The 25,858-nt window shown below is 36.4% G+C and overlaps 3 protein-coding genes across 9 annotated transcripts in view; 1 reads left to right on the forward strand and 2 right to left on the reverse strand.

Moving 5' to 3' along the window:
- LOC127866330 (uncharacterized) overlaps positions 1–4,331 on the reverse strand; it is a 63,981-nt gene extending 59,650 nt beyond the window's left edge. Inside the window, exon 1 of the mRNA XM_052406801.1 lies at positions 4,189–4,331. The gene's annotated coding sequence lies outside the window, so the exon portion shown is untranslated. The remainder of the gene's footprint in view (positions 1–4,188) is intronic.
- A 201-nt stretch (positions 4,332–4,532) lies between these two features.
- On the forward strand, positions 4,533–18,983 carry LOC127866334 (5-demethoxyubiquinone hydroxylase, mitochondrial-like). 3 transcript variants are annotated; one of them, XM_052406812.1, is made up of 7 exons: positions 4,533–4,655; positions 10,684–10,897; positions 11,712–11,826; positions 13,861–13,945; positions 14,996–15,050; positions 15,875–15,957; positions 18,143–18,983. In XM_052406812.1, coding segments are annotated over exons 2-7 (552 nt in total). In that variant the 5' UTR covers positions 4,533–4,655; position 10,684; the 3' UTR covers positions 18,144–18,983. The 3 variants fall into 3 exon arrangements, with proteins under 3 accessions (XP_052262772.1, XP_052262770.1, XP_052262771.1); XM_052406810.1 differs by having other exon boundaries at positions 15,875–15,943; XM_052406811.1 differs by lacking the exon at positions 4,533–4,655 and adding an exon at positions 4,786–4,945 and having other exon boundaries at positions 15,875–15,943.
- Positions 18,984–19,850: 867 nt separating this feature from the next.
- The window catches only part of LOC127866329 (ethanolamine-phosphate cytidylyltransferase-like), a 32,836-nt gene continuing 26,828 nt past the window's right edge, over positions 19,851–25,858 (reverse strand). For all 5 annotated transcript variants that reach the window (XM_052406798.1, XM_052406796.1, XM_052406797.1 and 2 more), the window contains 2 exons: positions 22,501–22,589; positions 19,851–20,620 (listed from right to left, as the gene is read on the reverse strand). In XM_052406798.1, the coding sequence (XP_052262758.1) occupies positions 20,506–20,620; positions 22,501–22,589 (204 nt within the window). In that variant the 3' untranslated portion in view covers positions 19,851–20,505. The remainder of the gene's footprint in view (positions 20,621–22,500; positions 22,590–25,858) is intronic.

Below are 25,858 nucleotides of genomic sequence, written 5' to 3' on the forward strand. Positions count from 1 at the left end.
AATCCTACAATAGAACCATTTATTGTTGCCCTAAAAATAGATAAGGTTTCAACAATTTTTTCTGAAATACTCATGTTCTTGATTTACCTTGATTTACCTTGATCTTCGGGCCGTAATATTAGACAAAGTCTATCGTGGCCCCTCTTCTTTAAAATGTTTATACGCGACATAGAGTGCGCTACACAGTTGATTAAAATTTTTTCTTATTCCAGTTCTCTTTGTTCAAATGCGATTTGAACACATTCAGGGATGTTGCAGAGACATTTTCTTCTGAAAGGGCATTCCACATGTTCACTGTCCTAGCTCCAAATTAATTTAGCTTTACATTATGATGACACTTTTTTTTTATGAATTTTAGGTGATGACCTCTCAAATCCCCTTGAGCCAAGTTAAATATATTGCTCCATTTTAGGTCGTCCAATCCGTAAATAGACTTATACAGAGTAATCATATCACTCCTATCTCTTCGGTACTCCAGAGTTGGTAGACCAAGGAATTTTAGTCTTTCTTCATATGGGAGGGTAGAACATGCAGGAACCAGTCGTGTAGCTCTCCTCTGAACATCCTCAATCTTTTTAATGTCCTTTTTAAGATATGGCGACCACACATTTGATCCATATTCAAGAATAGGCCTAACTAATGATTTATAGAGAGGAAGCAACATTTCCGTTTCCATGTATTCGAAAGATCTGTGAATAAGTCCTAGTACTCTCTGTGCCTTAGAAGTAATGTTTGATATGTGCTCTCCAAAATGTAAATTTTCATTGAAAGTCACTCCCAGGTCCTTTTCAGATTGTGCCAAGTCCAGGTGTATGAAATTTCCATCTTTATCGAGCATTGAATACCTATGCCTTTCATTAGTAGATCCTATATGCATGACTTTGCATTTTTTGGCATTGAAAGAAAGCTTCCATTTCGAACTCCAGTCACATAGGTTGTCCAGATCTTGCTGCAATTCATCACATTGAGTAGTGGTATTAACATTTGAGTAAATCTTGGTATCATCCGCAAAAATTTTGACTATTCCATTGACAACATCTGGCAGGTCATTTATAAAGCAAAGAAAAAGTACAGGACCCAGAACGCTTCCTTGTGGAACTCCGCTTATGACTTTAGACCAATTGGACGTTGCTGGGCCTATCCTTACACATTGAGATCGTGCTGTTAGAAAATTCTCAAACCAATTCAGGGTAACACCATGCACACCCAGACAATTTAGTTTAAATAAGAGCCTATCATGTGCCACGCTGTCAAAGGCTTTGCTGAAATCTAGATAAATAACATCTATAGGGGATCCTTCATCAACACTTTCAGCCCATCTGTCGAGAATTTCCAGTAATTGAATATTACATGAACGTTTAGGACAAAAACCATACTAATTGATCGAAAGTAGGTTCATATTTAACAAGTATGACATTAATTTATCCCGGATGATTTTTTCACAAAGTTTACACACAACAGATGTCAAACTCACAAGTCTATAATTCGATGGTTATTTCTTATTACCAGATTTAAATATTGTTGCTACAGTAGCCTTCTTCCAATCATCTGGCAATTTTCCTTTTATTAGTGATTCCCTAAATATCATATGCAGAGGTTTTAAAATGTGTCCTTGTGTTTCAAATAAAACCTTTGGATGAAGACCATCTGGACCAGGTGATTTATCAGGTTTTAAGGTTTTCAACACTTTTTGAACAACACTAATGGATATCTCAAAATCACTCATAGAAAACGGTATGTCGTTTGGCACTTCCTCATTAAATGCTTCACTTCTTACAAACACACTACTAAAAAAAGAATTCATGACTTCTGCTTTCTCAAAATCTGACTTTGCTTCTGAACCGTCTGCTCTTTTAATGATACTTATACTGTCTCTCGTTTTTCTCTTAGAATTCACATACTTCCAGAACGATTTGTTGTTTCATTTTATTTCCTTGGCGATTTTCCTTTCATAGTCTCTTTTAGCGTCCTTAACAGTGGATGAACTCTCATTTTTGGTTAAGGCGTAGACAGCATAGTTCTCCCTGTTTCTCGAATATTTGTACTGCTTCCACGCTTTATTTTTCTTTAAAAATGCTTCCTTGCACTTTTTGTTGAACCATAGGGGGTTTCTCTTGTGTTTATCATTCCGTTTTCTCTTAGGTACATATTTATTGACAAGATCAGTAAGCGAGATCTTAAAAAAATACCACATTTCATCTATATCCTTATCTTTCATATTGTCCCAGTCTATTTGAGCTAATTCTCTGTTGATAGCGTCATAATCCCCTTTATAGAACTGATAACTTTCCGAAACTTCCTCTCCTGTGTAGTAAAGGGCTAATTGAAAGTTTAAAACAGAATGGTCACTTAAACCAATGGGTGGTTGAATGCTTAAAGAATCCTGGTCAATCATGGTCTCTTCGTTTGTGAAAACAAGATCCAAACAACTTGGAGTTTGACCCTCTCGATTTCTAGTGAAAGTCTTGATATGTTGATGTAAATAATTATCCAAAGAGCAATCCAAGAATCTCGTTCCAGAGGCATTGATTGCGTAATTACTGTTTCAGTTTTCCTAATCTATATCCTTGTAATTGAAATCACCCAATAACATGTAATGACTGTAGTTAAGTGCACAGGACTGGGTTATAAGCTTTAAAAGTCTCTCATTATTGGCCTCAGTAGATGATGGGTTACGATAAATCACTCCAATAAGTATCTTATCATCGTCTTTCAGGATTATTTCACACCACACATTTTCATCAAAATGTATGTCTTCAAACAAGTCAATCTTTGTAGCTTTAAGGTTTTTTCTCATTAACAATATGACACCACGCTTACCATTATGACTTGGCAGGAAAATATTTTAATTTAAAAATGACAAGTTATAAATATTATATTTGTCATAACTGACCTTCGGGAATACTTCACATAGTCCTGCTGCAATTATTTTACATAAATCGTATACAAGAATTAAAAATACATTGATTAATAATCATATTACCTAATTGCTCTATGTTTTCGGACACTTAAAAATAATTAAGCGTCAATTGTATCAACGACTACCGGTAATAGCACGCGCTTGTAAAATACCATGCCGTATAGTATAAATTACAGTTATATATTTTTGCACTGCATTTTAAATAATTTTAAATGCTTTATTTATTTGACAGAAAGTTACTGCAAGGTTGTACTTTGACCAACGAGTTCAAAGATGAGCATGTTATGTACCGATACTCGCTAGTATGAACCTTTAATTAACGCATTAAAAAAGCAAACTATAATTTCTTTGTTTGGTCATTTCCGATAATTGTTGTCTTACTCCTTCCATTGGTTGTAAAACCCCTTGATCGAAGTGTCATTAGATATCGCAGGGACATATTTTGTTTGTATAGGTCCCTGGATATCGAAAACAGGACCGAAATTTGGTTAAATAACGCAGTGAATGAAAGAGTGTGAGTTAATTGGTAGTTATAAATAGAGAATCAACACATATTTTTATAACAAGGGAATACCAAATCGGAAAAGAAAATATCATGGACGAACCATCTTTTGAACCTCTTAATTTTTGACATGTCAATTCGACTAAAATATAATATTGAAATTAGTGAAACATATTAATTAGTACTTTATTTGATAAGTAACTTGTTTCTACATGGCTGGCAACTTTAATTGCTATGTAAATCCTCTTTTGATAACAGATTTTTGCAAGTTTCCAGCACATCCATATCATGTAAAACTATCAATGTTAATTGGCACTACCCATGGTAATCGTCATAACGCTTATTATACTATCGGGCGAAACCATTGTTTAATATGAGCTTACAAGGATATTTACCCAATAACGCAAATGTAATGGTCCGTTGCCCCTCAGGCATGCACCTGCCATGTTTTAAGATGTTAATCTGGTTGTAAAACCCCTTGATCGAAGTGTCATTAGATATCGAAAACAGGACCGAAATTTGGTAAAATAACGCTGTAAAATATACTGTCCGAAAACTTAGAGACATCAATTATGGACGAAAACTCGTGTGTCCGAAAATTAAGAGTCACGAAAAATAATTTGTTATGCTAAAAAAAGGGGGTGTCCGAAAACTTAGAGTGTCCGAAAACATAGAGTTATTACGGTAGGTTTCTGTCGAATGTAAACAACATGAGTCTGAATATGAATTGATAGTGGGTACTAGATAATGACTCTTTAGACTTTACCTGGTCCTTAAATCAAGCTCCTTTCGAGTGTCGGAGTTCCATCTAAGACGATTTGTTTGTTGAAGATAATCACAAGCACAAAGCAATAGAAGAACAGATCATGCATAAAACAATAATAAGATTCATTCAGTTTCTCAAATGATGTCTTAGCAGTGAATGCAAGAGTGTAAGTTAATTGGTAGTTATAAATAGAGAATCAACACATATTTTTATAACAAGGAAATACCGAATCGGAAAAGAAATTAAATCGGAAAGAAGTATAAAATACGACTTTCTACATGAACAACTATATGAAATCCATACCTACGAAAATTAATCGTGATATAACGACTATCTACGGAACCAACAATCGTGATATAACGACTATCTACGGAACCCAGATTTCAGGAATAAATCGTCTGCTTATTCAAAGTGCAATGAAAACGCACGAACCTTATTGGAAGCGTTGTTGTTAGTGAACTTTCTTGGTGTGTTTTTTAATAAATATTAATATGCTTATATAAATTATAATGTTAATTTCCTACTGTTTTATAATGTTATGTGGCTGCTTAAAAAGCAGCTCTCAAAATTAGTTAGTATTAATTAAACATAGATTTGACGTTAGCTCCGTGACTAGCAAATGTCTTCCCAAGAAAGACACAAAATTTGTCAGTTTGAGATTTAATACAATAACATCAACGCCAATAAACAGAGACGTGTAAAATACTGTTTGATTTTTAGAAACAGTATATATTTTTCATTTTTATTTATTTGCAAGGTATTCATAAAACATTATTTATGTTTAAGACACACAATATTTAAGTTGTATAGTTTTCGTCTATTATAATATATTCGGATAGAAAATTATATAAGAGGTTTAATAGATAATAGATACTGATAAGATTTTTAATAATTACATATTCACTCAAACGTCTTATTTATGTGGATCATTTATGTGGTGGAAACCACAAACTCTTAATTATAGTTAATTTCTTATTTCATTTAATTCCCAATTAAAATTCTGCATCTGACATCTGTTCAATTGACGTTCAGGCAGCTGTTATTTTTTCTCAATTCCCACAAATGGTTAAATTCATTAACCAATTAGGTGATTAATATGTTTATTTACAGACAAATTTTATCTGAATAATTACTGTTATAGGTATTTTCCATCAAAAATCAGTTTTAAATGCATAGGTTCAGGGCCCTCAATCTATCAAATCTGCCGCCAAATTTCAGCGGCAGTCCCCCACCTGAAAAGTATATTTTTTACCCTCAAATAATTTTTAAAAACATTTCACTGATTTATAGTTGAAAATTGACCGTTTTTCGCGCACTGAACTATCTACGATTATTTTGTTCCAATGTAATTGGTGCTATGTATCCTTAATCGATTAGATGCTCAATAAAACATCGGTGGAAAAAACACCCATACGATCAAGAATAGCTGGAAGGTGAAGGTCAAAACAACATCATGTCTCATGACAGCAAGTCTTATAGTAAAAAATTCAATAGTAAAACATTCGTCAAATGTAAAAAAAAAAGATCTTCTGTTCAAACAACAGTCCTTTGCCCAGTCAGATGCATTTTGTTCCACTAGTACTACTAGTCATGATGCTAGTGAAGATGCCATGTGTTCCTTGATGAACAGTGTTTGTACCCCACTGCACGCTAGTTTAAAACAAGAAACTTTAGAAAATGTCATGCAAATTGTGCACAGTGGCCAGGATCAGCTCACAGATGCCCAACGGGACACAGCACTAGCTTGTTTGAAGCTGGGTTCCCACTGCCTATCAGATCAACTCAATCAAGCCCAAATAAGCGGTCGGGTACTAGTCTGGTTCGGTCGGCATGAGTGGTCGGGTGCGTCGGAAAGGTTGGCATTGGTTGGGCTTCTTACCCGATATTTTTTTACATGTCAAAAAATATCGAGTAGCGTTCGAGTAGGAAATGGATCGAGAAGCGCTCGGGAAGTGGTTGTGTATTAGTCTAGTAGAAGATCGAATTGATTGTGAAGCAATCGTGTTGCGATAAGATTGACATCTTTTACATGATCTTTACCCTATCTGCTCGACATCTACCCGAGTTATTTAAGATTGCAACACGATCCACTCGACCTCAGTGTTCTGCCGTGGATGCTCCCTTGCGTCATTGGCGCAAAAATAAAAGATTTGTCCCCACCCGTTTTCCGTATATGGGTCTGCGAGCGCACAGGAATTAGTAATAAAAACTAATCAATGAAATTGGTAAGTCGGTAAAGTAATCGAGTGAGTGTGTAATCAACACGAATTATTTCATTGGACGTGACGTCATTTTGCAGCCAATGGTAAATTTACTTTAATAACACTTTATTGCATTGGTAAGTTGAGATTATAACAACCAATCAAAATGGCGGACAGTGACCGGCCGAAGAAAACAAAATCCATTTTAGTTTTTGTCCTCCGGCAAGTAAAATTAGAAAATATGACGAGAATAATAACAACACCCCAACAGAGTCTCCCCAAGTCCCAACATCGTTAAGCAATGACTAAAAAGTCTACCCCTGGCCCTAAACATACGTTCCAAGCAAATTGGCTTCGAAAATTGTCTTGGTCACTGTTTGACAACAACAAAATGACATACACTTTGCGCATAAAGCCCAAAAAAACGCCTTTACTATCGGTAATTCTAATTATCGAACAAGTACTTTGACACGCAATGCTGAGTTCAATGACCATAAATCTGTTGAAAGTTTTGTAAATATGATGACTATTGTTTGACAGTTTTAAAAAGTTTTTAAAATATTCATGGTTGAATTAGAATGTTACCTCCTGTGGAAAACAAGCAAATTTGAGAGTGCATGTATAAAAATATAATTAGTTTCTGAAAATTAAATTCTGCTACAGTAACAAATATATTTCTCTGTCCCCATATTTTTCCTTTTTGTGCCCACTTTTTTAACACTAAAGGGTCCATGTCCTCAACAGTAAAAATTCACGGCAGAACACTGCGACCTCTATTCGATTTGATGTACAGATTTACTAGACTGCTAGCTGACGGCTTCTGGACTGTAAACGATCACTACCCGATTGCTATTCGACCATACATGAACTCATGTCCCTTACACAAAACTCACGTGCAAAAGGATCTGGTCGTGTGAAGATCTGGTGGTAATCGAGCAGAGGTCCACTTGGTCGAGCTGAGATCGTATAGGGCTTGCGTATAGGTCGAGATGATTGATCGGAAAGATGGTTGAGTGGACGTCGTGAATGAGTCGTGTGGGGGACGTGTGTTATCGACAAGAGGTCGAGAAGAAGTCGTGTTTACCCTTTTTAGTCGAGCTTCGTAAGGTTTGGTCGGGAAATTTCGGTGATCGAGCGTATCTGATCGGCAGTGGGAACCCAGCTTTAGGAACTTAAATAAGATTACCGGTACTGTTATATAGATTGCGTAAAAGTCCAACATTCTGTCCTATAGACAGTCAAATATATAGAAATATATGTTTATAACAGTTAAACATAGTTGTTTTTTATTATAAAATTCCCCCATTTACAAAAAATTCCCCCTCCTTAGGGCTATGGACCCCTTCCCCCAAAATAGTGTGAGGGCGCTGAGGGTAACTTACCCTGGGGTTGATCAATTTTATCTTTGAAGTTTGTAAAGATATGTTTAGTTTGACATGATGTTAGACTTTGTTGCAAACAATGTATATTTGGTACACAAAATAAATATAAAATGTTAACAAATATTAGTGCACGATGTATTAAGATATATAACAGTATCAATTACTTTTACTGACGTCCAAAAACTTTAACATTGGCCATAACTTTTGCAATTTTGCAGATACCAACTTGATTTTTGGCATGCATGTGTATCTTATGAAGGGAAGTAATAAGTTTTAAAGAGGGATAATTACTATTTTATATCATTTGGCAGGTACAGATCATTTTCACCAGGGAAGTTATATTTTTATGCCCCCTTTTGAAGAAGAGGGGGAATATTGCTTTGCACATGTCGGTCGGTCCGTCCATCCACCAGGTGGTTTCCGGATGATAACTCAAGAACGCTTGGGCCTAGGATCATGAAACTTTATAGGTACATTGATCATGACTCGCAGATGACCCCTATTGATTTTGAGGTCACTAGGTCAAAAGTCAAGGTCACGGTGACCCGAAATAGTAAAATGGTTTCCGGATGATAACTCAAGAACGCATACGCCTAGGATTATAAAACTTCATCGTTAGATAGATCATGACTCGCAGATGATCCCTATTGATTTTGAGGTCACTAGGTCAAAGGTCAAGGTCACGGTGACCCGAAATAGTAAAATGGTTTTCGGATGATAACTCAAGAACGCATACGCCTAGGATCATGAAACTTCATAGGTAGATTGATCATGACTCGCAGATGACCCCTATTGATTTTGAGGTCACAAGGTCAAAGGTCAAGGTCACGGTGAGCCGAAATAGTAAAATGGTTTTCGGATGATAACTCAAGAACGCATATGCCTAGGATTATGAAACTTCATAGGTACATTGATCATGAATCGCAGATGACCCCTATTGATTTTGAGGTCACTAGGTCAAAGGTCAAGGTCATGGTGACCCAAAATTGTAAAATGTTTTTCGGATGATAACTCAAGAACGCATATGCCTAGGATCATGAAACTTCATGGGTAGATTGATCATGACTCGCAGATGACGGCTATTGATTTTGAGGTCACTAGGTCAAAGGTCACAGTGACCCAAAATAGTAAAATGGTTTTTTGGATGATAACTCAAGAACGCATATGCCTAGGATTATGAAACTTCATGGGTAGACTGATCATGACTCGCAGATGACCCCTTTTGATTTTGAGGTCACTAGGTCAAAGCTCAAGGTCACGGTGACCTGAAATAGTTAAATGGTTTCCGGATGATAACTCAAGAGCGCTTACGCCTAGGATCATGAAACTTCATAGGTACATTGATCATGACTCACAGATGACCCATATTGATTTTCAGGTCACTACGTCAAAGGTCAAGGTCACGGTGACCGGAAACAGTAAAATTGTGTCCGGATGATAACTCAAGAACGCTTTTGCCTAGGATCATGACACTTCATAGGTACATTGATCATGACTCGCAGATGACCCCTATTGATTTTCAGGTCACTAGGTCAAAGGTCAAGGTCACAGTGACAAAAAACGTATTCACACAATGGCTGCCACTACAATGGACAGCCCATATGGGGGGCATGCATGTTTTACAAACAGCCCTTGTTTACAGGGATATAAAAAAAAATTAAAGCGGCACAGTAGGGGGCATTGTGTTTCTGGCAAACACATCTCTTGTTAAATTATCAATCAGCTTAATACCAATGGGATTATGGTCAGTTGCATTTGATTGTACAGCATACACCAATGATTTGATATTGAAAACTCTAACATGTTCTTTGAAAATGGAAGGCTTTTGTCAGTGGTCTGTTCTATTTGTATAGATATAACAGTAAAATATGCTTAAAACTCACTTGGCACTTGAGATGAATGCCCATGCGCCCTTATGGTGTACATGGGTTTAGCTACTGGCTGAGGCATAATGATAATTAACCACATATAATTTCTTATTAACATTACTCAATCTAAGAAAAATAGCTTACAAACAACAAGAATCACATAATATGTATCTTTGTATTTGCATACTTTTCTTTGTTGCCCCCTGCTCTGTAAATCGTTAAATTGCTGTTAAGTTCAAATCAACACAATAAGTGACAGTGTAAGATGTCCTCTTCTTAAAACTTATTATGTTTACATGTTGACAAATTAATGAACTTGTAAATTCAACACTGGACTTTAATAACTGTTAATATTTAAATGTTATATTTCTAATGGATATCCAAATCAGTGCTTAAGACTAATATTTGTGCATGTTAAGGCAAATGTGTTTAACTTGTGGGCGAATCTGTTGGGTACAAGTTATCAAATATTCTTCAATGAAAATAAGGTGGAAACCAACTTGTTTTTTTTTTTATAAAAAGGGACAAAATATATGGTGCTAAAAGCCTTCACCAATTGTAGAGTCATTGCTTTGATCGAAAAGCTTGTATCGCAAACCTGTCCAACTCAAAGACATATTACCTCTATATGCGTTTGTGTATCAAAAATTGGAATTTTAAAAATATTCATGGAACATTAAAAAGGAATCTAGTATTTATACTATAGAATATGAAAATTTTATACTAAAAACTATTACAATGTACATGTTTTGCTGAATATGCTTTTTAGGTGCTCGAAAGATGCACTAAAATCTCATAAGATACAATTTGTTATAAAGGAAAACATTCCACCATCGATTTGATCTTACACCAGAGTCCTAGTAATAGTGCTAACCAAATGCCTACTTTCAAATAAAGCTGTGAAAATGGTAGCTGTTATCAAGCTGTAAAAATGTGAATACCCGGTATCCATATTTGAATACCGGCAGTTGGGAACTTCTGTTAATATTGGGTCGCTTGGTTAGATATATTGATAATATTCATTTAAATTTTTATCTTTTTCAGAATGGCCCTACAGGTTACAAAACGTATATGTTTGCGGTGTAGCATTTGGCATATACTTGTGCGAAATTACAGTCAAAGGGAAAAGGCTGAACAGACAAAAGCTTTACTTGATAAAATTATAAGAATTGACCATGCTGGAGAGTTTGGTGCTAAAAGGATTTATCAAGGTCAATTGGCCGTCCTTGGAAATACACCTTCAGGTCCTGTAATTCAGGTATAAGTTTTATGGTTATTGGTGGGTTTAATTTCAACCCATTTGTTTAAGCTCAATAATGCTTAAAGTATGACCTCTTTAGAAATTATTAGGCCCTTTCAAATGGTGTAACCAACACATGCTTATCTTAAATACAGGACACAGTGTAGGCATAGTAAAACACTGCCTGATTCTGGCCAGATTGAAGGTACACTATAAGTTACACTATGCTATACAGTAGTGAAAAATATAGTTCTCATCCTAAAGCTTGAACCAAATCAATCAGTATCGTGTTAGAATCAAAATAATATTTTTCTATGATGGTTTGTTGTCGAATAACCCACAGTAAGTTGTATAGATGTGTGTTATATAATCACTTGTTCTTTGCACTCGTGATTTAATTCCTACGCATCTATACTCGTTACTGTGGGTTATTCGACAACAAACCATGATAGAAAAATATTATTTCTTAAATTTAGTTCGCCAGGCCGCATCCTTCTCTCGCCATTGTGAGGGGAAGTCAGTTTTCCACCCCTGCTGCCTGAATGCACATACCTTCACATACACAAGACAAGATTGCACAATATATTGTGAATTCATGACGTTTTTTTTCCGAGGATTAAGATTTGCTGATAATTTGAAAACAATACTTAATATTGAAATACCATAATTCTAGTATGTAACCTTTAATATTTTTTTATATTATTGTATATTGTCATAGATAAAAATCAGCTGTCTGAACTTGAACTTATTCCAGGATGAAACTGTTGTTTTTTCCTAACTTTTCTACTTTGGTACAATTATTTGCATTTAAGGCTTGAATTGTGTCATTCAGCAAATGCAAGATGAGGAGCAAAAACATCTGTTGGAGTTTGAGAGGTTGATGCATCAACATCGGGCACGCCCTACAGTTCTCATGCCATTATGGGACATTGCAGGATTTGCTCTTGGTACATAATGTTTGTTTGTGAATACAGATTTATATTTATGCCCCCCTTCGAAGAAGAGGGGGTATATTGCTTTGCTCATGTCGGTCAGTCGGTCGGTCGGTCGGTCCATCCACCAGGTGGTTGTCAGACGATAACTCAAGAACGCTTGGGCCTAGGATCATGAAACTTCATAGGTACATTGATCATGACTTGCAGATGACCCCTATTGATTTTTAGGTCAAAGGTCAAGGTCAGGGTCACGGTGACCAAATTAGTAAAATGATTTTCGGATGATAATTCAAGAACGCATATGCCTAGGATCATGAAACTTCATAGGTAGATTGATCATGACTCGCAGATGACCCCTATTGATTTTCAGGTCACTAGGTCAAAGGTCAAGGTCACAGTGACCCGAAATAGTAAAATGATTTTCGGATGATAACTCAAGAACGCATATGCCTAGGATCATGAAACTTCATAGGTAGATTGATCATGACTCGCAGATGACCCCTATTGATTTTGAGGTCACAAGGTCAAAGGTCAAGGTCACGGTGACCGGAAATAGTAAAATGATTTTCGGATGATAACTCAAGAACGCTTTTGTCTAGGATCATGACACTTCATAGGTACATTGATCGTGACTTGCAGATGACCCCTATTGATTTTCAGGTCACTAGGTCAAAGGATTTGCTCTTGGTACATAATGTTTGTTTGTGAATACAGATTTATATTTATGCTCCCCTTAGAAGAAGAGGGGGTAGATTGCTTTGCTCATGTCAGTCAGTTGGTCGGTCGGTCGGTCCGTCCACCAGGTGGTTGTCAGACGATAACTCAAGAACGCTTGGGCCTAGGATCATGAAACTTCATAGGTTCATTGATCATGACTTGCAGATGACCCCTATTGATTTTGAGGTCACTAGGTCAAAGGTCAAGGTCACTGTGACCCGAAATAGTAAAATGGTTTCCGGATGATAACTCAAGAACGCATACGCCTAGGATCATGAAACTTCATGGGTAGATTGATCACGACTCGCAGATGACCCTTCTTGATTTTGAGGTCACTAGGTCAAAGGTCAAGGTCACGGTGACCGAAATAGTAAAATGATTTTCGGATGATAATTCAAGAACGCATATGCCTAGGATCATGAAACTTTATAGGTAGATTGATCATGACTCGCAGATGACCCCTATTGATTTTCAGGTCACTAGGTCAAAGGTCAAGGTCACAGTGACCCGAAATAGTAAAATGATTTTCGGATGATAACTCAAGAACGCATATGCCTAGGATCATGAAACTTCATAGGTAGATTGATCATGACTCGCAGATGACCCCTAATGATTTTGAGGTCACAAGGTCAACGGTCAAGGTGACCGGAAATAGTAAAATGATTTTCGGATGATAACTCAAGAACGCTTTTGCCTAGGATCATGACACTTCATAGGTACATTGATCGTGACTTGCAGATGACCCCTATTGATTTTCAGGTCACTAGGTCAAAGGTCAAGGTCACAGTGTTAAAAGCCGTATTCACACAATGGCTGCCAGTACAACGGACAGCCCATATGGGGGGCATGCATGTTTTACAAACAGCCCTTGTTTAAGTTCAGATCTAGCACATGATCATACTCTCAAAAACTTGGCGAGAAACTTGATTAACAGACCAGTTTAATGCAGCAACTATTTTTCAACTTAATTTTTTTTTTTTTCAGAAAATAAAAGAAAGAAATTGTCATAGGTTTTAATAGGCATGTTTGCAACATTAAAAACATAATGAAATGTAAATCTTTATATAATTTATATAAATATATATACTTTTGTGTCATCCAATACTTATTCGAGTTAAATTTTTACTTTTTGTAACTGATAATATGCCTCTGCCTTCTCAACTTAAACAAGTTCTCTACACTTGTATTTCATCATAGCCAATGTGCGTGTTTGTATAAATATTACTCTTCCATTGATGTTACATGGTAACTTGTGTCCCCAAATCCCAAAAGCCTGTTTGCACACCCCTTTTTGCTCACTGTGAAATGACTCTATCTATCCTTCTCCAGGGGCTGGATCAGCCCTCCTGGGCAAGGAGGGGGCCATGGCTTGCACGGTCGCTGTTGAGTCTGTCATTGGGGAACATTACAATGAGTAAGTTTAGTAAGGTGACTGAAAACAACATTTTGACTCGTATTCCAAAAATAAACATATTATGTATGTTTACGGAGTGAAATACCATGGGAATACACCATAAATTTGGTGAGCAAGCAGCAATAAAAACTGAGAAAAGAAATAAGCTTTTTAAGGGTTTGTGAGCTAATGCAATATAATAATTAGGAATGATTTAAAATTGTGCATTGATCACACAGAGTAAAAGACTAACCAGATCAATTTATGCACATGGTCAGAGTGGTCAAAGCATTTGCCGTTTCAACAAAAGGACCCATGTTCATGTCACAATAGGATTTTTGTTCAATTTATCATCCTTAACTATATAAAATTAAGCCATTTAATGGCAAACTATTTCAACATTGAACAAGTCGCTTTTAAAGGGACTGTCAACCACGGTGACGAAGAAAAGTTGTAAAATACCGTATATTTTTACAATTATTGGTTTATATTGATTAAAATATCACTTGTATATTACATTACTTTAAAAAAGTTGTTAAGTTTTTATATTTTCAGTACATTCCGTAATACATTTTACTGGGTATGTCTACCACGTAACTACCAGTTAATTATAAATAACGCCAGTAGATTGATCATCATCGTCGAGTGGTAAACAAATTGTGCATGCATAGTGAATTGTATATATTATTTATATAAAATGATCAATCTACTTGCATTATTTTAAGTGTGTATATCCTTATGTCACCTATTTCCGCGATGTACTTTCGATTTTCGAATATACTGAAAATATGAACTTCTGTCAAGTAATGTAATATACCAGTTGTGAAATTTTAATCAATATAAACTAATAATTTTTAAAAATAACGATATTTTATAACTTTTCTTTTTTCGTCATTCGTGGTTGACAGTCCCTTTAAGTTGTTCTTCTGAACTAGTCTTTAAAAGTTGCTTTCATATTGACAGCAATCAATTAATGTTGACAAGTAAAAGAAGTTTTCTTGATATCCATACATTGTCATGTATACATATCTTATTTAATTGACACAAACAACTGCAATTTGTATTTGGCAGCCAGATCAGGGAGCTAATGGAAGACAACCCTGAACAACACAAAGAATTATTAAAGGTACCTGTATGAACACTTGAATTATTTGATGTACCGTAATTGGCAATCAATTTGTTAGTCCTCAGAATTTATTTTTCTATGCTAAAACCTTTGATATAATTGGAACCTTTGTACAAATTATAAAATTTTCATTTGATTCTGAGCAACCGGATCATCATAGCTTCTGACTTTATTATTATGCCCCCCTTCGAAGAAGAGGGGTTGTATTGTTTTGCACATGTCTGTCGGTTCGTCTGTCCATCAGATGGTTTCCGGATGATAACTCAAGAATGCTTACGCCTAGGATCATGAAACTTCATAGGTACATTGATCATGACTGGCAGATGACCCCTATTGATTTTGAGGTCACTAGGTCAAAGTTCAAGGTCACAGTGACTCGTTCTTGTTTTATTCTGATTTTATCATATGACATGTGACAAAGGAGTATTTGTAAAATTATTGGATCATATCTGCAGGAAATTTATAATACTGGGTTGAATTAGTAGGTATAATAGAATATATACCCTGCATTTATGACAATAAAAAACAACCTCCAAATAGTCTCATTTAATTAAAATCATAGCTATACCAATAACAATCTTTCCTTTATCAGCACCAATTACAGAAGACGCATTTATTTTTTGTTACTATTCATTCAAGCGAAGTTTGCATGGTTTATGTTTACATTTAAAACCTTATAGCTTCGATTGTTAAAATTAATCAGAAAATTATTTGTTCATGAATTTTACTAATTTCAATTGATACAATGCAAATCTAGATATGAATATATGAAGTAAACTTAAGAAGTTGTTCAATCCTTGTTAACATTTAATGTATATATTTAGACCCTAAAGGAATTCCGTGATGACGAATTACATCATCATGACACTGGGCTGGAGCACGATGCAGAGAAGGTGGGTTACACATAGTGGGTCAGTCTTTGTAACTTTTTTTTAGCTCACCTGTCACAAAGTGACATGGTGAGCTTATGTGACCGTGTGATGTCCGGCGTCCGTTGTGTTAGCGTGTGTCTGTCAACAATTTGTTTGTGTAGACAGTAGAGGTCACAGTTTTCATCCAATCTTTATGAAATTTGGTCAGAATGTTTATCTTGGTGAAATCTGGGTTGGGATTGTATTTGGGTCATCTGGGGTCAAAAACTAGGTCACTAGGTCAAATAATAGAAAAACCTTGTGTAGACAAAAGAGGTTACAGTTTTCATCCAATCTTCACGAAATTTGGTCAGAATGTTTGTCTTGATGAAATCTGGGTTGGGATTGTATTTGGGTCACCTGGGGTCAAAAACAAGGTAAATAGGTCAAATATTAGAAAAACCTTGTGTAGACAACAGAGGTCACAGTTTTCATCCAATCTTTATGAAATTTGGTGAGAATGTTTGTCTTGATGAAAACTGGGTCGGGATTGTATTTGGTTAGTCAAGTGAGATTGTATGAGTTATGAAATTTGGTCAGAATGTTTATTTTGATGAAATCTGGCTTGGGAATGTATTTGGGTCATCTGGGGTCAAAAACAAGGTCAAAAACTATGTCAAATAATAGAAAAACCTTGTGTAGACAATAGAGGTTGCCGTTTTCATCCAATCTTTATGAAATTTGGTCAGAATGTTTATTTTGATGAAATCTGGGGTGGGATTGTGTTTGGTTGGGTCATCTGAGGTCAAAAACTAGGTCACTAGGTCAAATAATAGAAAAACCGTCAACAATTTGTTTGTGTAGACAGTAGAGGTCACAGTTTTCATCCAAGCTTTATGAAATTTGGTCAGAATGTTTATCTTGATGAAATCTGGGTTGGAATTGTATTTGGGTCATCTGGGGTCAAAAACTAGGTCACTAGGTCAAACACTGGGTCACTATGTGAAATAACATAAAAACATTGTATAGACAATAGAGGTTACAGTTTTCATCGAATCTTTATGAAATTTGGTCAGAATGTTTATCTTGATGAAATCTGGGTTGGGATTGTATTTTGGTCATCTTGGGTCAAAAACTAGGTCACTAGGTCAAATAAAAGAAAAACCGTCAATATTTGTTTGTGTAGACAGTAGAGGTCACAGTGTTCATCCAATCTTTATGAAATTTGGTCAGAATGTTTATCTTGATGAAAACTGGGTTGGGATTGTATTTGGTTAGTCAGGTGAGATTGTATGAGATTTGTATTAACCATGGTGAGAGTTTGAAGACACAATTAGTGTTTTCTCTACTGGCATGAATTTTGGAAAGTGAGAATTCTATTAAGGATAAACAAATACAAGTGTGTTAGAAAGACAAACAAACATTGTGATCTTTAAACAATTGTAAATTATTTTGGACAACGGGTGCCTTTAATCATTCTCAGTCTGTAGATAAATCATGAGAAAACAAAGGCTAGTGCATGTGCGTCAGCCTGTGCAATTGTTAAGAATGGTACAGCATTGAACTTGGGAGTCTTCTGTGTATTTATGGCTTCCTTGAAATTGAAATAATACATACCACTTTAAATTTACATAAAGTAAAAATGCTTACAAAAACATTTTCTAAGTGGTAAAAGTTTGTTCATCTGAAGTCATGTTGTGGTAGAATATTAAAATAGTAACATGTGAAAACCTATAAGATTAAGTTATTCATCACATATTGCAATGAGTACTACTGCATCATCCTGAAATACAAATCAAGTCGGTACATAAGTTAAACCGTGTTGGAAAAGTTTCTCACTGAATGGCAAAAAAATGTCAAATAGCAGAAATTTGCTTGTATATAAATGCATATAGATTTGAAAGTATCAGTATCTAAAAGTTTTAAAATGCTACATCGAACTAAAGAATTATCACATGGTTATTGGTCTTTATGAAGATATCATTGTTTTTATTTGGATTCAGTAGGTCCAAGGTCAATGCTGCATGTGTCACACATGTAAATAGGTTTACAGTCTTTGGGGGGAAACATGCTTTGTTTTTGGAACAAAGTTAACATTTGACCCTTGTCATGGGAACATGAGGCCAGAGTAGCTCCTGACAATCTTGCTAAGTGATGCAGAATAGTCAGGGGATACACTGTCCGGATATGTTGTAAGGCCTATTAATGCATGACACAACATTTAGTTTCAATTTGTTTCAGGCTCCATTCTACAAAGCTCTCACGGAGGTGATAAAGGCAGGATGCAAAGGAGCCATATGGATTTCAGAAAAAATATAAGAACAGACGTTATGCTAGAGTGCTTGTTGAAATGTCCTTCCTTGAATATCGATTTGTCTGCAGTTTATCTGCTACTGGATTCATTCCATCCTGGAGTTTTATTTGCATAATGTTCTTGGAACAAATATCCATCTCATTTAAAAGGCCTGTATAATTGGTTCAAATGTCATTAGCCTCTAACTAACGAAGTCTACATGTGAATGTATTTTTTATTGTTCCAGATAATATATAAACAGATTCAATTTAGAATATTGTCTGATCGCAGGTGTAAGTTGGGATGTTACCTTATTCCCAACCTGGAACAGATGATAGTTGTGACAACTTACTGTTTCCTAAGAGTTTATGTAAGTGTTGTTGTATTTTATATTGAGAGTTGCTTTCATTTTGCATGGAATAAAAGAGCAAAAAAAAAAATATTGTCTTGATAGTTCTTTTTTAGTACCTACTAATGTCTTGTTTTAATACCTTACAACATTGTTTTTTACTCTTAAAGTAACAATCACTCTCAAAAATATCGAATATTTCGTTAAATAAAGCTAACCCATACAAAAATCAATGTTCCTTTTAGCAAAATGCAAAATTTCAACATTAGATGTTTGTGGTAGAATTGATTTAACGAGATACAAAATGCTCGTTTTTATTTTTTGTGGCCACAAATAATTCCATTTATATCTCCCGTGAAATATCCGAACATTTACGGGCGAACACTAGATTGGATACTGTAAGCGTCGGAAGCATGACGTAGCTCTCATGAATAATCATTCTGTGAAATCAAAATGAATTCTGGGTAACTGAAACTTAGCCAATGCGAAAATGGCTTGTATAAATTATGCAAATGAACGCAACCCGAATGAATCCGATCCTGACTCGAAAGCGAAAGTAGATTACATCGTGGAACGATATTTAGATATTTAGATGCTGAAAACTTGCCGAATGCTTGTAATATAACGTTTTTACATCAATGTTACTTGTTTTTAGGGTCTTCCTATTGTAATAAACCATCGTATGGTACTACTTGTTGTCGAATGTTTTTATATAGCATAATACAGTAGCCGTATGTATTGGTGAGCGTGATAGTGACTTTAAGCTCTTACAGCAACCATCATTTGGTGTTCTGTACCATAAACCATGCACAATTAAGTTTTCATTGGCTACTTTTGGTATGTCATTAAAACCCCTGAATATTCAGCAATTTAGGAAGTTGGGTCCGCAATTTATACATATTTTGAAATACAAGCATCTTTTTTTGTTTGAATCCCAGGAATTTGTATAAAGGATATAAGAGGAGCTACATTGCGTATAAACACAAATTTAAATAAAATTATATCATCATATAGTAAATGACAGCATCTTAAATTGTTATAGTGTATGAAAATGTGCGTGCAGGTGAAAATGGTGATGGTACACAAATTACTAGATTCATTTCAAGAACTAAATGTCAGAGCAATGTCAAAACAACATTTGAATGACCCTATACATGAGATGTCATCTGGTAGGGATCGAGTGTCTCAAGCTAAGCTGGTCACATGTGGCATAGGACCCAATGTCGCATGTTACGGTTCATTGAAGTTTAACACTTATAAGTAATACACATACATACCAGTAAGTATCATATACAATAAGACTCAAAATGGTTAATTATTATGCATTTAAATAGATTATGAAACCAAAATCTACTATCTGGAATAAACATTTGTTTACAGCAACGGCATACACCATGTACATGAAGAAATAATGCACTATGGAAATATAGCAGAAATCCAAACTAATGCATGATTTAGAAATATGGATTTATACAGAACTCTATCACAGATATAATATTATTTTTAAACGTAGGTAAGAACAAATGTCAGACACTGACAATGTAAATCAAAATGTGGTGTTTTCCTTCAATTCAAGTAAGGTATCAATCACCAGGTTATGATGCATGTAACAATATCCCTGACTAGAAAAACCACTAATTAACAAATTAAAGCTGAATTTCAGAAGCAAACATTGAATTATCAAATAGATTTTTATCAAGAACTTTATCATTAAAGTACATTTTTCATCAAACAGAAACTATATAGTGAATAAATAAATAATCTACACACATGGTGAAAAACAACATGCTTGGCTACAAATATACCAAATAAAAATTAAAAATAAGTTTGAAATATGCTAAATACTTAAAATGATTGAAACTCTTTTAATTAAACACACAATGACATTCAAAATCATGTCATTGATGGGTGTTTCTGGTTGAGCTGTCCATGATCCAGTTACATCACACACGTTCTACAACACTAAATGTTGAGGACCTGCGGCTGACCGTTTGACTCCTGTTGCTTCTTTTGAAGAGCCTCGAAGATTTTGTTCTCTTTGTCAGCCTTTTTCTTGTTTCTTTCTTCATACTTCAGCCTGTTGGGATACAATTTCTTTGCATGATGGATGAATATAGAAACACCAGATTCATAGAAAGGTGGGAAACTCTTGTCACTATCCAGACGAAAAATTATTTAACCTAAGAGAAGCAAGTAAAAATGCTGTTAGTCCAAATGAAAAAAAAAATTCAAATATAAATGAATAAATAAATAAAATATATCTGACTGTAAATAAATAGGATTTCATTGCAAGAATTTGCAGAAATTATTTTCTGTACTTATTTGCAATAGATATCCATCAAAATGCCTTTTGATTTGTTGCCAAAACTAATAGTTGATCAGTGCTTTTGCTGAAGAAACTGAAATATTTGTTGTTGTGAGGAACTGTTTCTGTCGCCTATTACCCACTAAATCTTTGGAATATCAGTTCACAGACTTTGTGAAATTAATTGTACAATGAATTTCTTTCCAGAGAAATTGATTCACACAATAAATTCAAATAATGCGTGATGTTTACGATTTTATTTGCGTGTATATGCCATTTTGCCCCTTAACAAGAGCAATGTTAGCAAGGTTTCAAAATAGCCGTATAAGAACAACTGCCCCGCGACCTGGTATTTATGTTAGTCAACAGACCAAAACAATTTCCCAACTCGACAGAGATATCATATGAACAAATGTTCTGTGCAATTTTATTTAAGATTGGACCAAATATGGAACTTCAACATTGTTTACAAGTTGTAACTATAGCCATATAAAAACAAGACTATTGTCAAGCAATATATGTCCCCTACCAACTCCACCATTGTCAGATTTTTTAATTTTTTTTGCCATAGCAACCAGAATTTTTGACGTAGGAACAAAATGAAATGACGTGCATAATGTCCGTATTGCCATCTATCCATGTTTCGAGTTTCATGAAAAAATATTAAGAACTTTTAAAGTTATCGCAGGATCCAGAAAAGTGTGACAGACTGACTGACTGACTGACGGACACACGGAGCACAAACCATAAGTCCCCTCCGGGGAAACCGGTAGGGGACTAAAAATGCCCCCAGGCAGAGATGCTTTTCAACAGACCAGAAAAATTTATTGTTAAACTCAGCCGAGATAAAATTACAACAAAAATTCAGAAAAAAGTTGCATCTTGATTGGACCAAAATATGACCGACCTCTAGAGTGTTAACAAGGTCTTACTTTAGCCATAAAGTGAAAACTGCCCCGACCCTTGGCAGCCATGTTTTTTAAACAGACTTCGACCATTTTGGACTGGGCTGGGATACCATTAGAACAAAATTAATGTTCTAATCATGTTTCATGATTATTTTCAAAAAATGGCGAATTCTTGAGAAATAACAAGCTATTTCTTTAATTTGACCAGTGACCTAGTTTGTTTACTCATGTTAAACAGTTTGAAACTTGGCCAAGATATCATTAGGACACATATTCTGACCAAGTTACGGGACAATGGGACAATAAATGTGGCCTCTAGAAATAAAAAAATATTGATGCCGAACAACAAACAATAGGTGACCACAATAGCATCATGGGAACATTGTGATTCTGACACCTAGGCGAGTAGAATAGATGGTCTTTTCTTAGAAAGTACCGGTGAAGCTTAAAGTGAAAAGCAAAACAGTATAACATTAAAACATTATAAATCTTTAAAAAAAAGGATAAGAATTTCAATTATTTTGATATTTGAATGTTGTAAATAGCTACCAATGTATTTGAAAATTTAACATTATAACAATTGTTACCATTTTATTTGATAGGTTAACATTATCTATTTTCATTGACAACTTTATTTTTTCAAATTTTTGAGGTATTGAACATACTACATTATATTCAGCAGATATTCCAACTTTTATGAGGCACATTGACCAACAAGAAATCAAAAATCCTGCCAGTGTATACCTGTTAGTAATTATTCTTTGTATGATGTCTTCAGTAGTGAGAGAATTGCCACTGTCTACAGACTGAAACTTTCCTTTCTGTCGTGGATACTGTACCAAAGAGAGAAATTGTTGGGGTTAAAAACATCATTATAGGACAAAATTTCATTGTTTAAAACACCAAAATGATACATTTATATGTGGAACAAAATATAGTATCAGTATCTCCCCAAAATCGATGCCATACAACTTGCAACCTAAAAGGACATAACAAGATTCTTCTAGCAACAGACTCCTTATGGATGAAGTCAATATGGGTCTCAAAGTAATAAACAAAAGTCAATATGGGTCTCAAAGTAATAAACAAAAGTCAATATGGGTCTCAAAGTAATAAACAAAAGTCAATATGGGTCTCAAAGTAATAAACAAAAGTCAATATGGGTCTCAAAGTAATAAACAAAAGTCAATATGGGTCTCAGAGTAATAAACAAGAGTACCGTGTATGGATCTTGAAGTAACAAAACCTACATTTAATAATACTATTAACAGGCTAAGGCTGTGTTCCTTGTATTGGTCTTAAGTTAATGAATAAAGAATCCTACATTGTAAAAGTACTACTCTACAGTATTACACCTTATAAGGGTCCTGCCTGTCAACATATGCTACAGTATCATACCTTGTCAGGGTCCTGCCTGTCTACAATCCCTACAGTATCATACCTTGTCAGGGTCCTGCCTGTCTACAATCCCTACAGTATCATACCTTGTCAGGGTCCTGCCTGTCTACAATCTGTACAGTATCGTACCTTGTCAGGGTCCTGCCTGTCTACAATCCCTACAGTATCATACCTTGTCAGGGTCCTACCTGTCTACAATCCCTACAGTATCATACCTTATAAGGGTCCTGCCTGTCTACAATCCCTACAGCATCCCTACAGTATCATACCTTATAAGGGCCTGTCAACATATGCTACAGTATCATACCTTGTCAGGGTCCTGCCTGTCTACAATCCCTACAGTATCATACCTTGTAAGGGTCCTGCCTGTCTACAATCCCTACAGTATCATACCTTGTCAGGGTCCTGCCTGTCTACAATCCCTACAGTATCATACCTTGTCAGGGTCCTGCCTGTCTACAATCCCTACAGTATCATACCTTGTAAGGGTCCTGCCTGTCTACAATCCCTACAGTATCATACCTTGTCAGGGTCCTGTCTGTCTACAATCCCTACAGTATCATACCTTGTCAGGGTCCTGCCTGTCTACAATCCCTACAGTATCATACCTTGTCAGGGTCCTGCCTGTCTACAATCCCTACAGCATCCCTACAGTATTATACCTTATAAGGGTCCTGCCTGTCAACATATGCTACAGTATCATACCTTGTCAGGGTCCTGCCTGTCTACAATCCCTACAGTATCATACCTTGTCAGGGTCGTGCCTGTCTACAATCCCTACAGCATCCCTACAGTATCATACCTTATAAGGGTCCTGCCTGTCAACATATGCTACAGTATCATACCTTGTCAGGGTCCTGCCTGTCTACAATCCCTACAGTATCATACCCTGTCAGGGTCCTGCCTGTCTACAATCCCTACAGTATCATACCATGTCAGAGTCCTGCCTGTCTACAATCCCTACAGTATCATACCTTGTCAGGGTCCTGCCTGTCTACAATCCCCACAGTATCATACATTGTCAGGGTCCTGCCTGTCTACAATCCCTACAGTATCATACCTTGTCAGGGTCCTGCCTGTCTACAATCCCTACAGTATCATACCTTGTAAGGGTCCTGCCTGTCAACATATGCTACAGTATCATACCTTATAAGGGTCTACAATCCCTACAGTATCATACCGTGTCAGGGTCCTGCCTGTCTACAATCCCTACAGTATCATACCGTGTCAGGGTCCTGCCTGTCTACAATCCGTACACTATCATACCTTATAAGGGTCCTGCCTGTCAACATATGCTACAGTATCATACCTTGTCAGGGTACTGCCTGTCAACATATGCTACAGCATTATACCTTGTCAGGGTCCTGCCTGTCTACAATCCCTACAGTATCATACCTTGTCAGGGTCCTGCCTGTCTACAATCCCTACAGTATCATACCCTGTCAGGGTCCTGCCTGTCTACAATCCGTACACTATCATACCTCATAAGGGTCCTGCCTGTCAACATATGCTACAGTATCATACCTTGTCAGGGTCCTGCCTGTCAACATATGCTACAGTATCATACCTTGTCAGGGTCCTGCCTGTCTACAATCCCTACAGTATCATACCATGTCAGGGTCCTGCCTGTCTACAATCCCTACAGTATCATACCTTGTCAGGGTCCTGCCTGTCTACAATCCCTACAGTATCATATCTTGTCAGGGTCCTGCCTGTCTACAATCCCTACAGTATCATACCTTGTAAGGGTCCTGCCTGTCTACAATAACTACAGTATCATACCTTGTCAGGGTCCTGCCTGTCTACAATCCCTACAGTATCATACCTTGTCAGGGTCCTGCCTGTCTACAATCCTTACAGTATCATACATTGTCAGGGTCCTGCCTGTCTACAATCCCTACAGTATCATACCTTGTCAGGGTTCTGCCTGTCTACAATCCCTACAGTATCATACCTTGTCAGGGTCCTGACTGTCTGCAATCCCTACAGTATCATACCTTGACAGGGTCCTGCCTGTCTACAATCCCTACAGTATCATACCTTGTAAGGGTCCTGCCTGTCTACAATCCCTACAGTATCATACCTTGTCAGGGTCCTGTCTGTCTACAATCCCTACAGTATCATACCTTGTCAGGGTCCTGCCTGTGTACAATCCCTACAGCATCATACCTTGTCAGGGTCATGTCTGTCTACAATCTCTACAGTATCATACCTTGTAAGGGTCCTGCCTGTCTACAATCCCTACAGTATCATACCTTGTCAGGGTCCTGCTAGTCTACAATCTGTACACTATCATACCTTATAAGGGTCCTGCCTGTCAACATATGCTACAGTATCATACCTTGTCAGGGTGCTGCCTGTCAACATATGCTACAGCATTATACCTTGTCAGGGTCCTGCCTGTCTACAATCCCTACAGTATCATACCTTGTCAGGGTCCTGCCTGTCTACAATCCCTACAGTATCATACCCTGTCAGGGTCCTGCCTGTCTACAATCCGTACACTATCATACCTCATAAGGGTCCTGCCTGTCAACATATGCTACAGTATCATACCTTGTCAGGGTCCTGCCTGTCAACATATGCTACAGTATCATACCTTGTCAGGGTCCTGCCTGTCTACAATCCCTACAGTATCATACCATGTCAGGGTCCTGCCTGTCTACAATCCCTACAGTATCATACCTTGTCAGGGTCCTGCCTG

Source organism: Dreissena polymorpha, chromosome 2 (assembly GCF_020536995.1).
Source record: "Dreissena polymorpha isolate Duluth1 chromosome 2, UMN_Dpol_1.0, whole genome shotgun sequence".
NCBI classification, from domain to species: domain Eukaryota; kingdom Metazoa; phylum Mollusca; class Bivalvia; order Myida; family Dreissenidae; genus Dreissena; species Dreissena polymorpha.

What these genes read in the sequence shown, in the direction of transcription:
- LOC127866334 (XM_052406810.1), top strand. Translation starts at nt 10,685, where the DNA reads ATGGCCCTACAGGTTACAAAACGTATATGTTTGCGGTGTAGCATTTGG. An exon ending in CATTGCAGGATTTGCTCTTG is followed by an intron (nt 11,827 to 13,860) that starts GTACATAATGTT and finishes ATCCTTCTCCAG; the next exon opens with GGGCTGGATCAGCCCTCCTG. An exon ending in TGGAGCACGATGCAGAGAAG is followed by an intron (nt 15,944 to 18,142) that starts GTGGGTTACACA and finishes AATTTGTTTCAG; the next exon opens with GCTCCATTCTACAAAGCTCT.